The sequence below is a fragment of the Parambassis ranga genome, chromosome 24 (assembly GCF_900634625.1).
Source record: "Parambassis ranga chromosome 24, fParRan2.1, whole genome shotgun sequence".
NCBI classification, from domain to species: Eukaryota; Metazoa; Chordata; class Actinopteri; family Ambassidae; genus Parambassis; species Parambassis ranga.
Window position 1 is genome coordinate 5,992,928 of NC_041043.1, and position 12,538 is coordinate 6,005,465.

Genomic DNA, 12,538 nt, shown 5'->3' on the forward strand with positions numbered 1-12,538 from the left:
AACTGCCACCATCACTTCCAGCTGTGGATTTTGCTTTCAGCACTCATGTCAGGACCAGAACTGCAAGTGCTTTTGTAGCTATTAGCAAAACTGCCCCTTGTGGTCTCTGTGGTGGAAGGAAAACAATACGAGAGACAGATTGAAATATTCATCATTTCTGAAAAGAAGAAAAATACTGGTGAGTGTGGTGAGAGCTGAAGAACTCTTAACACTGCTGCGGTGATACGTTTTCACATTAATCAACCTGAAGGAAATGATGGGAGAGGAAGTGATTACAGAAACACCCCGTCTCCCCACCTCCAGGATCTCTGTCCCGGATAGATAAGCCACTCCTGTTGCTAATTTCAAGCAGAAAAGCAGGAAATGTGACAGTGTAGTTTTCCGCTTCCATAAACAAGATGACTGCCAGAGTTAGCCGCCAGTCCTCCCTTAGAGAGAGTTAGACATATTGACAGGGAAAGTGAGCAAGAGGAGTTGGGAGAGGGAGAAAGTAAGAGAACAGGAAAGAGACGAGCCAGAAAGACAGGAAAACCCATCAAAAGTAGGAAAGGACAAGCAGGAATTGACAGGAGAACGGAGAAGAAGAGAGGGAAGGACAGACTGAAAAAAGTCTCCCTTCTTCTCCTCCAACAAACCAAGAAGTCATGGCTGAGAACAATACAAATCTCTTTCAGGAAATACTTCAGTCTTTTGATGCCGGTAAGTTTCTTTCTAACTTGCTTACTGTTTTTGTTGTTCTTTTTCATGTGGTTGCTCTGATTGCCACTGCATTATCTCTCAGGAATTCAAGCATTATTCACCTCTGGCAAAGATAAAATATGTGGGTCTAAATTCTTTCTGAATAATGCTTAAAAATTAATTTGAAAAAAAAATAAATAAAACAAAAAGATACTGTTTTCACTGTCAAAACACTCACTCCAACCCTGAGTTACTGACATGTTTTCGTAGCCGTTTTCCCTTAAATGTCATTTCCAGATGACATATGACCAGTGTCTGCTTTCTGCTTTCCAAAAACTTGAGAAAAAATGCAGTGGAAGTATTGTTAGTAACAAAGCAGGTTCAGCCTTTTTAAAACTTAACGGCATTGAAAGGAAACTGATTTGTTTTCCTTGGAATAAATCCAATGGAATTTGTCTTATCCACCGCATTCTCTGTTCTCTCAGCATGCTTATGTTAGCATTATTGCTTCCCAGGCAAAGAGGCAAGAATTCACTGCCTTTTTCATACAAAAAATATATAATCAGTTCATTTTGCTCAAAGACTTGCTCTGGTAATCATGAAAGAGGAAAACCTTTTGTTATTTTCTCGAGGGGGCACCATCAGTGCAAAACACTGTTGGCAAATCTCCATTTGTTAAGCTTTTTTTTTTCCTGATCTTGCTGAATGTGCATTTACATTAAGTGTATTGAATTTGAATCATACTGCAGCATGATAAAACATCCTTTCTATCTCCACAGTTCCTCTGGTTATAGCTTTCTGTGTGTCCATGGCGGTTGGCCTACTCTTGGGAGCCCTGGTTTATGTGATCCTCACATGGATGTCCAGACGCAAAGCTGGTTCTGCCAGCATCACCCGGCGCACCCCTCGCCATTCACACACCTCCTCCCGTAACCGTCCGGGCTTCAACCGAAACAGTAGCTATGACCGCAGGAGCAACAACAGTTTAGTCAGTGCTGCTTTTACTTTTCACCGACAGACTTCCTCCCCGGATCACCTCGACCCCCTGGGCCACAAATCCAGTTTCAGGGCCTCCACTTTCCATCCCCTCCTGCAGTGCAGCCAAATTGCAAGAGAGGCAGAAGAGGGGAGTCAGACCACACTGCCTCGTACACCAACTCTGACCATGTCAACTGGATCAGCTCAAACTGCAGCCCAGCCAGCTGCCACCCCACCAAGACCAGAGTCATTCTGGGGAAACAATGGTATAAGGGGTTTCCAGGCTACACAAACCCCACCTCCAGCTTATGAGAGCATTATAAGGGCTTATCAGGAAACATGCACCTGATAGGACTAAGAACACAAGCCTGAAACTGAGAGAGCCCAAAGTCATACATGGATTTCAAAATGATATTGGACTAAATCTATTTTGTTATATAGTATATGGGTGGGTGGAGCAGACAAGTGGCCCTGCTCAACACAATAACACAAACAATGCAGTTTTTGTATTGGTAGATATATATGAGCATATTTGCTTTCAAAGTTTCACGATTTGTATAAAATCTTTAGGCCAAAAAAAAAAATACCAATAGGTAGATACTAATTGCATATGTATGAGCAAAAAAAGGTGTCTGATTTTTAAACAGTGGTTTAAAAATCTATTCTAAAAGCTTTGAAAACCTTTGTTGACAATTTACAAAGTCGCTGTATATGCAGGAATGTTCCATTTAATATCATTTTGTGAGTGTGTAATTTGTCTGCATGAACTGCACTGTGTAAGAGGGACACACACGAAACTGTGGGCATTACATGTCAGATATTTTGGTATGTTTTGAATGTGATTTACAGAACTCTGCTCTTAAGTTAATGCAATAAAAGCAAGATACTGAATTTTTCAGTACATTTCTGGTTTACTCTGTAGCCTACCAGGCTTGAAGGGCATTTGAAAGCACAAACAAAAAAGAAGATATGGTAATAACAGGAAACTAACACCAATAAAATAATGAGTGACACTATTAAAAAAAACTACCTTAGGGAAGTTTTTAAAGTTTCGTTCTTGTTGTCTGTTTTAAGCATTATGTTGCAACATCACCACAGCTCAGTCAGTCAGTGCCACCGGTAATATCTGTGAATAAAGGTGCTTTATAGGCTGTAGTATAGACTTGTTATTATTCTGCCTACCACCTTTAAGCTGAAAGGTTATTATTGTGTCCATCCTGACTGCTGTTTCCTGATGGGGTAAAAAAGGAAGGTGAAGGACACTTCAGCCTGCAGAGCTCCAGAGCTTTAAGAGGAAGACCCGCCCTCTTATCATCAAAAAACGCCATCATCCTGTTGTGATGTGAACAGTTTGATCAATACAGTAAGTTATAAATCTCCTAACGCGCAGCACGCTCATAGTATGCTTTAGTCCTTTTTTACAGCGTTTTCTTCTTGATTAGTGGGGTGGATGACGTATTATTTGTGAGACACGTTTACGTTGTGTTTATGGACACCGGCTGCAGTCGCGGAGGACATTATCGTAGTTCTTTTAAAACTTGTCACTAGATAAAGAAGGTAATTTCACTGTTCAGTCATAAAAATAATAAACCTACGACCCACATGTGAACAATGCCAGTCAGCAGCTAGGTGTTTTACGGTAAATAAGATTTAGAGTTAAACGCTAACTACATCTAAAGCACCGTCCTGTTAGCTAGCGGTTTATTTAGCATACAGTCTAACAGGCGGATTTCTGTTAACTTTAACGTTGAATGTAAGAGACACGTATTAGTACTGAATGTTATTTAGTGTAAGATAAATGTCAAAGGGTCGGGGGGTAGAGGTGGCAGTCTAACGTACCATATGCATCTCTAGTTACAGGCAGCTAACGTTAGCTACAGGACTTCGAGTGCTTTTCATTACTTAGCTGAGAACTGGCTCCAACTGTTACAGGTCTATTAAAACGTGTCACTGTGACTTGTTTACGTCATTATTATACTCTTGTGTATAGTCTAATGCACAAACTAACGTCATTACCAGGGCAATTCTGCATCGTATAGTTTTGACTGTTAATTGAAAAGTTAGCATTAAGTTAAAAAAAATGGCATTATCTATATGTTATAGGCTACTGACATAACTAAATATGTAGTGTGTCACAGGCCTGGGTTTGAAATCAGTTTGTGTTCGGAGCTCTGATTAACTTACACACTGGGAGGTCATACAGGCGGAGGATGTCTGTGGCGGCTCTACGGTTCATCCGCTGTCGAAGGCTGAGCACAGCTGGGCCTCCTGGTGTGAAGAAAGTGCTGCAGTGGAAAGTTCTGAGTGAGTTATGAGACATAATTGGCCCACGTGTACAAAACGTACTGTCAACAATCTCATTAAGTTAATTAAACAAATAAATGCTTTGTTGTTGTGTTTTTAAGAGACCAGCTTAAAATCATTAACATACATTCCTCTTCCAGGGAAAGTTGCTAAAGTAACTGGTGCAGTTGTCCTGGGGTAGGTTTCAGTATTAAATTACTATTAAGATTTGAACACGTGACTACTAAATGACTAAATTTTATTCCATAATTTGTTGGAAAATAAATATTACTGGTTATCCTTTCCACAGGGGCTGTCTTTTTATAACTTATGAGGTGGTGTCCTTGGATAAGGCTGTGACCATTGACACAAGTGCAATTCTTCAGGAGAAATATAAATCTTACATCTATTTGAGAGCCACTCCCTCTGATGAAAAAGAGGCTCTTACTGCAGGTAATTACTGCCAGTCTTTGTGACTTCATGACTAAAGTAGAAAGTTATTCGTGGGTTATTTTAAAATGTAAAGAATTTTGAAAATGTGTCTTATATATAAGATATATATAGTATATAACTTATAATCTACTTCTTGGCCCAGCTAGATGAAATCTGGCAAACATACTGAATAGTCTTATTTCTTAAATGAATTTGTGTCACAGAATTTGACACTTCCAGCTGGCCAGTGACTCCTGCTGTTGTCTCATCCCATATTTCCCTTGTCTCTGCACTATGTCCTTCCTGCCTGAATCTTTCAGTCACTCTGTTGGCTTCACCCACTTTCACTTGTCAAAAGATTAAGCTTTAAGACCCAGCAGAAATGAATAATAACAGTTTCCATGGTCTTGGTATCTTGGTTATAGAAATGTAATTCAATGTTCCTTTGGTGTTGCTAGGTAGTTATTTTTCCTACTATGCTTTTATTCCAGGGCTTACACAAAAAACAAGGAGGGAACTTCATAAAGCAGCAAGACGGTTTCTGGAAATATCCTCTAAGCTTTTATTGCTGTCTCTAGACGGTGAGAAAAGTCATCTAATATTTGAAAAGATGATATTTTTGCCAATAGAAAGATAAATAATCTTAAAAAAAGAGAGTTCTGGCATTATTATCTGGTATGTGTACACAGAGCCCAAAGGAAACACCTGCCTTTCACATGCACATCCTGTTTTTGAATGTCACATAGTTGGTGCATTAACGTGTATGTAGTGCAGTTGACTGTAACATGCCTGATTTGGATTGTTTTGATTTTGCATTAACTCTATATTAATTTTAATTAAATTATTTCTTTTATAAAAACTTATCACAGTATTCCAGTAAGACTGATTAAAATTAACCTTTGACCTTTTACAAATGAATAGCTGCCAAGTTGATGACGCAAAGTTTTCTACCACAAGGTCTGTAATGTGATTGGCTAGCTGTTATAATAATCCTACTGTAGATATTGGTAGTTTGTGAGGTAGACACAGTGTGAATAAGGTTTTACCTTGTGGTATTAGTGCGACACTTCTTTGTGTTATTTGGTAATGGCCAGTCTGTCACTCTGTTCTGTAATTGTGTGTCTTAGAGCACTTTAGCCATGTAGATGCAGATCCACATGAGGTAGCATTGTGGGTCCTGCTGAAGAGGACACAGTCAGCCAATAAAGCCATCCGACTCCAGGCTGTTCAGGAACTTGTGGACAACCACCACTGGCATGGTAAAACAGACTTAAAAGTTCTATATCATGTTTTATTTCATGAATGAACTTGTATTAAACTGTGTTGTTAATGTAGATTATCAGTACCAGACAGCGGCTCAGGTTATAGACCAGCGGACAGCAGTGGGCCTGGCCCGGTCTCCTCAGGTTGACCTGCGATTCTTCCGGCAACCTCCTACCCTGCCTGACTTGGAGGATGTATGTACCACTGTGGAACAGTCTACTCTTTAAGAAATTTGGATAGTTATCTCATGCACTCACACTGTGTATTGGGCTAACTGTGTTAACATCTCCTCAGGGTTTGTCAACAGAAGATGAACTAAGGAAGCTGTTGGCATCTCTGCCTCAGTCTGAGGTGGACCAGTGTGTTCAGTATTTCACCTCAGTGGCCCTCAGAGAGAGTACTCAGTCCTTGGCAGCACAAAGGGTAATAATGACTGATGTACAGTCATGTTCAAAATTTTGTACCCTCTCGTTGTATCCTACATTTCTTTTGAGTAAACAATATCATAAAAATCATCTGATCTTGGTGGGTCATAGTATGTGCACGTATGTTGTTCCAGGGTGGTCTGTGGTGTTTTGGTGGCAATGGGCTGCCATATGCCCAGAGCCTCACATCTGTTCCTTCAGAGAAGGTGGAGTCCTTCTGTCTCCAAGCACTGGTACAGCACTCAAAGGTAATGATTGGCATAGAGCACCTGAAGGTGATTTGGTCTGGAGAAAATATGCTAATTACCTTTTTTCAGTTATGATTATTATTTATTATTTATGTTAGTAATAGTTGAGCATTTAACCCCATCTTGTTTATTTTTGGCAGGTACAGAGCCACTGTGACCCCATAGTTGCTAATGGGGGTTTGCAGCTTCTCCAGAGAGTTTTTCAGCTCAGAGGAGACTCCCTTAAGATTCAGAGGAACATTGTTCGTATCATAGGAAATTTGGCACTGAGTGAAGGTGTCCACCAGGCCATAGCACAGTCTGGTAAGTCTAATCACAGACCATCACTATGTGTAACTTCACTGGGTGTACTGAGGATATTATATTAGATATTCACAGCATTTTGCCACATTTGTCACTGTACATAACAATATAATGGGTCCATGTCTTTCCTTTTCCTTTCTGCTTTACCTGTGTAACTCTTCAGGCTGGGTGTCTGTCCTGGCTGAGATGATGCAGTCTCCGCATGTCATGCAGGCATCTCATGCAGCTCGTGCTTTGGCCAACTTAGACAGGGAGACAGTGAAGGAGAAATATCAAGATGGTGTATATATCCTCCACCCACAAACACGTGGCAAGTAGGAAAACAATTTAACATTTATTTTGCTACACCTCTTTTTTATATTAGTTTGAATTAGTCTTAATTTAATTAATTGTAAATGTAACCTGACGTTGCTTTATTTTCCAGTCAGCCAGTCAAAGCAGACGTGCTGTTCATCCATGGGATTCTGGGGGCAGCTTTTAAGACATGGAGGCAGAAGGACCTCAGTACATTAGAGGAAGAGACAGAGGCTGAAAGCAAAGATAGCTATACAGAGTGCTGGCCAAAGGTAACAACTGCACTACATTCCTCTGTTTACTGTGGAATAAGATTCACTAATTTGTGCTTTGCTCTTTGAAATGTGAGATGTTACTCAGATTTAGCTGAAGAAAATGAATCATCTCAGTGTTCTCCTATCCCTGCTTACTAACAGTCATGGCTGGCTGCTGACTGTCCAAATCTAAGAGTGCTGTCAGTGGAATATGACAGTCATCTCAGTGACTGGATGGCCAAGTGTCCTGCTGAGAATCAGAGGTGAAACAGATGATTTTTCTATATATATATATATATATTCTGTTTTACTACTATATATAATAGTTATCTTAATATTTCATATCCATGTCCATTTTGTGTCTTTATCTCTTCAGGAAGTCTTTGGCCTACAGAAGTCGAGAGCTGCTAAAGAAGTTAAAGTTGGCAGGAGTTGGAGAAAGGCCTGTGGTCTGGGTAGCCCACAGTATGGGAGGTATTCTGTCAGAACTTTCCTTCCACAAGCATGTTATTTTTTTTTTTAATGCTAAAAGTTGAAAGCAACTTGAGCTTATACCAACTAGTCACTACACTCACTGTGTGTCTGTATCTTGTTTTCATGTTTCTCTGTTAGGACTGCTTGTAAAGAAAATGCTGCTGGATGCCGCAGAGGACCCAGACATGCAAGGGTTGTTAAAAAACACCAAGGGCATTGTGTTCTATAGCGTTCCTCACCATGGCACCTTTATGGCTGAGTACTCAGTCAATGTCAGATATCTTCTCTTTCCCTCCATAGAAGTCAGAGAACTATGTAAAGGTAAGTGAGCTAGTTCTAAGGTCCATAGCTGTTTGTATTTAATTGAAGTGGCTCAATATTTACTGTGAATCAATGTCTGTGTGTTGTAAGACTCACCAGCTCTGCGAAACCTGAATGAGAACTTCCTGAAGATGGCCAAAGACAAGGATTTCAAGGTGCTGAGCTTTGCAGAGACAGTGCCTACAAACATTGGTCCCATGATTAACATACTGGTGGTTCCTGCACAGTCAGCAAGTATGTAATACAAATACACAACAGTCCTTTTTACATATTGTGCAAGGTATGTCTGCTTCCCTTTACCTTGACCTGCTTTCCTTTCAGATCTCGGTATTGGGGAGCTCATTGAGGTGGACGTAGATCACCTCAACATCTGCAAACCAGACAAGAAGGACTCGTTTCTGTACAAGCGAAGCCTCCAGTTCATTCAGGAAGCACTCCAAAGCTACATCAGCCACTAACTGAAATATATGTCACAGAAACACTGACCTGCCCTACTGTATACTTGAAATGTGGGAGAACACCCTCAACCTCAATCCTCCCTAAAACCTAAAGGAAACATAACAGCCTTTCCTTGTTGCACATTTGCATAACCAACCACTAATGTGAACTTGGTAGAATTAGGACAATTAATTTTACACATATATATGAAGAGTTTTGTTGAAGCAAAAATCATCTTTTAGATTGTTTTTAATATGGAAATTCATTTTTTAAACAATTGTTAATAATGATTTTATTTCTGTCACATTCATTTCATTTTAGACTTGTCAGCTTAATGTTGGAAACAAATGATGAGCACTGACATGTCACTGTCATTTGTGCTCGTCAGTACTTTTGACAAGGGCAGTATTTTCAATTTTTATTTTTGTATTCATGTATTTAATTGTAACTATAGAGTGGTCGCCATATTGCGTGCCAAAGTGTTTTACTTTTAAAACTTGTCTGAATTAATTTCAGATCACTTTATTTTGGACTAATCAAGCAAATTAACTTTTATGTCTGTGTGTTTGCTGGCCCAACAGCCACTAACCATGCTGAATGCAGGCACGGAATTGAATAAATGTATGAAATTTGAACTTGTCTATGCGCTTCATATCTGATCTCCTAAGATAAATACTAAAAAAATATCAGTATAAATACAGATATGTACTTTTACAGCATATTTAGTGGACTAAATATACAATAAATATAAGACGGATGGATTTTATAAATAATTATCAACTCCAACAAAATGTCACAATCAATAATGAATACAGTGTAAGAATGGTGTATGCTAATAATGTATATTAAAATCCAGTCAAGGAATGAAAGAGTTGAGAATAGTGATATGTGCTGAGTTATTTTGAATTGCGGAAGATTGTCCCTCGGCGCACACCGTAGCTTTGAGAAAAAGTTAGCATAGGAAACAGCTTCTGCTCGGTGAATGACGGTCTTTTATCCTATTTAACGTCTAAGCTTACCTATAATCGGGTATGTACGTTGTAATGGCATCTTATTACGTTAAACGCTTGCAAATGAATACATTTAATTTGGCAAAATACCGCGAGTAGTAACATGTCGACCCAGCGTTAGCAGTTAATGCTAACCGGGGGTTCCACTAAGAGCCAGCAGCTAGTGTTTACAGAGGCGTTTTACTTGTCCTAACTATACTAACTTTTTGTTTCAGCTTGTTGTCGCCTGTTGTGTTGTTTATTTTGCCTCGATTAATGTCAAGATGGTCAACGTACACAAAGGTGTCCTTGTTGAATGGTAAGATTTTGCAAAGTCTCTGTCGCATTGTTTCGTGGAAATAAAATGTAAATCATTACAACGATTTTACAAATGTATTCTCTTTCCGCTTGTATAAATATCTTGCATGTTATCTCTGCTTCCCTTCTGCTCTTGGGACCAGTGATCCTGCCATGAAGCAGTTCCTCCTCCACCTGGATGAAACAATGGCGTTGGGAAAGAAGTTCATCCTTAAGGATCTTGATGACACCCACGTTTTCATCCTAGCAGAGGTGGTTCAAACCCTCCAGGAAAGAGTTGGAGAGTTAATGGATCAGAATTCGTTCCCCATAACACAGAAATAATCCAGTTTTTCTCCTCACATCTATTTCTTCTTGGATATTGAACTGTTCATTTCTACATTTGTCTGTGTGTTCATGGAGGGTTGATAAAAAGCCTTCAAGATGGAAATAAAAACACAAAACCTAAATAGATGTAGGTGTAATCTTCCAGCGAGTTTGAACCCTGTTAATGGCTATCACTTACACGAGAAGTATATTGTAACAAAACATTAAGGATGAACATATAAACACTGTAATACTGTAATGTAATGTCCGTATAATAAGTGTAATACCTCCTTGGGGCTGTAGCAAAAAACTGACTGCAGAACATCAGATTATGTTAGCTTGATGCATAAATCTGTTTTTTTTTTGCTCAATGGCCTACAAATTGATCATTTAAAAGCTTCTATGCATTTTCCTGTTATTTCTGGGCATATCATAAACATGAATGTTTATTATGCTATAGTAAATTAAATCTAAAATTGAACAAAACAAAGCTAATCAAAAATTTAGCTCACAACTATGAAATAATACAAGACAAAATGGTATCTGTGTAACAGATGATCATCATAATAATCCTTAATATCACAAATCTGTAACGTCTTTTCCCCTTAATGAGCTAAAGTCAAACTGATCTAACTCTCCCTGGTGTTACGGAGCCTCAAAGTGGGCGTTAGGGGTGATTTTAAACATCTCTTAAGCACAGTGGGGTAATTTTTTCAGAGGTTTCTATGCATTTTCGCTATATTAAAAATAAATCCCAAAGCGATTAAAGAACGATAAGTAAAGGATATAACGGATGAGTATGACAAGGGATGCACATTAACCAAATTAAAATCTTTCAAACTAAGATCAAACTAGCTGTGATTGTTATTACAGTACAAGTAACACAAAACATTTCAACAGTGAACCAACAACTTCCACGAGGATCATTTAACTTTCCACAGCATTAGGGGGGTGCACCGTTCCTGGAAGTACTGCAATACCAGGTCGATGCGTGGAGTGGACGGAGCAAGCCCCTATTCCATCTCCCTGTTCCAAAAATCAATTTAATATATGGTCCCCGGGTAGGGGACGTATCAGATATTAAACTGATAAGAACAGATACTACACTTGATCTTAGCCAAAAGGCCGAGAAGCGATAAAAGCGATGACTTGAAGCGTACAGAGTCATTCTCCTACACACTACTCTCACTTATGGTTGTAGATTTTAGTTTTAGAGTTTTAAAACTACAAATGTCCCACAACCTAGCATAACATTATTAGTCCTTTATTATTTGTCAACACACAAAAAACTCACACAATAGCGCATACTTTGGCCGTAGATTGTTATTATTGTGGCTCTGGGTGAACGCCATTGCTGGTCACGTGACATACTACAGTCCAATAAGAGATCACGACGAAACCATAGACGAAAGTCGTATTTATTGCTTTAATTCGCTGTACGAGTCCCCTTTGGCATTTCCCAATATGACTGAGGCTATCTAAAACTAATTTAATATTAGAGTGAGATCTTTTGCGCATAATAATGAAAATTCAATCTTTGGACAGAATGCTATAGTAAATTACATTTAATCTAAAATTGAAAAAAAACAAAGCTCATCAAAAATATAGCTCACAACTATGAAATAAGACAAGACAAAATGGTATCTGTGTAACAGATGGTCATCATCATAATCCTGAATATCACAGAAGAACTATAAGTAATATTTACTTTAAACACATGCACACTAATCAAATTAAAATCTTTCACACTACTCATCTAGGTAAGAGTGTTATCAGAACACAAGTAACACAAAACAGCGAGACAACGTTCACGAGGATCATTTTACTTTCCACATCATCAGGGGGGTGCACCGTTCCTGGAAGTACTGCAATACCAGGTCGATGCGTGGAGTGGACGGAGCAAGCCCCTATTCCATCTCCCTGTTCCAAAAATCAATTTAATATATGGTCCCCGGGTAGGGGACGTATCAGATATTAAACTGATAAGAACAGATACTACACTTGATCTTAGCCAAAAGGCCGAGAAGCGATAACTCGAACGCGTTGAAGCGTACAGGTTCATTCTCCTACACGCTACTCTCACTTATGGTTGTAGATTTTAGTTTTAGAGTTTCAAAACTACAAATGTCCCACAACCTAGCATAACGTTATTAGTCCTTTATTATTCGTCAACACACAAAAAACTCACACAATAGCGCATACTTTGGCCGTAGATTGTTATAATTGTGGCTCTGGGTGAACGCCATTGCTGGTCACGTGACATACTACAGTCCAATAAGAGATCACGACGAAACCATAGACGAAAGTCGTATTTATTGCTTTAATTGTTCGCTGTACGTGTTCCCTTTGGCATTTCCCAATATGACTGGCTATCTAAAATTAATTTAATATTAGAGTGGGATCCTTTTCGCATAATAATGAAAATTCAATCTTTGGAAAGAACCTGATCAAACTAACGGCAGAACGGACATTTAGTTTTTCAAAATAAAAGCTAAACTGTACATGTTAGAGCTGCAAACTAAATTTATCGATAC

General features: G+C 39.0%; 3 protein-coding genes and 2 non-coding genes across 9 annotated transcripts; 3 read left to right on the forward strand and 2 right to left on the reverse strand.

Moving 5' to 3' along the window:
• Positions 1–346: 346 nt before the first annotated feature.
• myct1a (myc target 1a) lies at positions 347–2,449 on the forward strand. The gene is made up of 2 exons (XM_028397427.1): positions 347–699; positions 1,458–2,449. Exons 1-2 carry the CDS (start codon positions 645–647, stop codon positions 2,003–2,005), a joined length of 603 nt encoding a protein of 200 aa, XP_028253228.1. The 5' UTR covers positions 347–644; the 3' UTR covers positions 2,006–2,449.
• A 500-nt stretch (positions 2,450–2,949) lies between these two features.
• Positions 2,950–9,077, forward strand: serac1 (serine active site containing 1). Of its 5 annotated transcripts, none has more exons than XM_028398129.1 (17): positions 2,950–3,019; positions 3,860–3,960; positions 4,101–4,137; positions 4,250–4,392; positions 4,863–4,952; positions 5,499–5,630; positions 5,707–5,828; positions 5,929–6,057; positions 6,194–6,307; positions 6,448–6,610; positions 6,774–6,924; positions 7,035–7,176; positions 7,321–7,421; positions 7,535–7,632; positions 7,771–7,953; positions 8,044–8,187; positions 8,275–9,077. In XM_028398129.1, the coding sequence occupies exons 2-17, from the start codon at positions 3,867–3,869 to the stop codon at positions 8,409–8,411; spliced, it is 1,980 nt and encodes a 659-aa protein (XP_028253930.1). In that variant the 5' UTR covers positions 2,950–3,019; positions 3,860–3,866; the 3' UTR covers positions 8,412–9,077. The 5 variants fall into 5 exon arrangements, with proteins under 5 accessions (XP_028253930.1, XP_028253932.1, XP_028253933.1 ...); XM_028398131.1 differs by having other exon boundaries at positions 3,001–3,019; positions 3,785–3,960; XM_028398132.1 differs by lacking the exon at positions 2,950–3,019 and adding an exon at positions 3,026–3,295.
• Positions 9,078–9,304: 227 nt separating this feature from the next.
• gtf2h5 (general transcription factor IIH, polypeptide 5) lies at positions 9,305–10,404 on the forward strand. Its single transcript, XM_028397492.1, has 3 exons — positions 9,305–9,420; positions 9,617–9,699; positions 9,842–10,404. The coding sequence occupies exons 2-3, from the start codon at positions 9,665–9,667 to the stop codon at positions 10,020–10,022; spliced, it is 216 nt and encodes a 71-aa protein (XP_028253293.1). The 5' UTR covers positions 9,305–9,420; positions 9,617–9,664; the 3' UTR covers positions 10,023–10,404.
• Positions 10,405–10,950: 546 nt separating this feature from the next.
• On the reverse strand, positions 10,951–11,141 carry LOC114429282 (U2 spliceosomal RNA). The gene has a single exon (XR_003669656.1). It is a non-coding gene; the product is annotated as a U2 spliceosomal RNA (small nuclear RNA).
• A 703-nt stretch (positions 11,142–11,844) lies between these two features.
• Positions 11,845–12,035, reverse strand: LOC114429283 (U2 spliceosomal RNA). Its single transcript, XR_003669657.1, has one exon. It is a non-coding gene; the product is annotated as a U2 spliceosomal RNA (small nuclear RNA).
• Positions 12,036–12,538: the final 503 nt, after the last annotated feature.

Bases quoted from the DNA above. Each gene is read 5' to 3' on its own strand.
- serac1 (XM_028398129.1), top strand. From the start codon at position 3,867: ATGTCTGTGGCGGCTCTACGGTTCATCCGCTGTCGAAGGCTGAGCACA. The intron at 4,138-4,249 runs GTAGGTTTCAGT...TCCTTTCCACAG, and splicing joins ACTGGTGCAGTTGTCCTGGG to GGGCTGTCTTTTTATAACTT. The intron at 6,611-6,773 runs GTAAGTCTAATC...GTAACTCTTCAG, and splicing joins CCAGGCCATAGCACAGTCTG to GCTGGGTGTCTGTCCTGGCT.
- myct1a (XM_028397427.1), top strand. From the start codon at position 645: ATGGCTGAGAACAATACAAATCTCTTTCAGGAAATACTTCAGTCTTTT. The intron at 700-1,457 runs GTAAGTTTCTTT...CTATCTCCACAG, and splicing joins ACTTCAGTCTTTTGATGCCG to TTCCTCTGGTTATAGCTTTC.
- gtf2h5 (XM_028397492.1), top strand. From the start codon at position 9,665: ATGGTCAACGTACACAAAGGTGTCCTTGTTGAATG. The intron at 9,700-9,841 runs GTAAGATTTTGC...TCTTGGGACCAG, and splicing joins AAAGGTGTCCTTGTTGAATG to TGATCCTGCCATGAAGCAGT.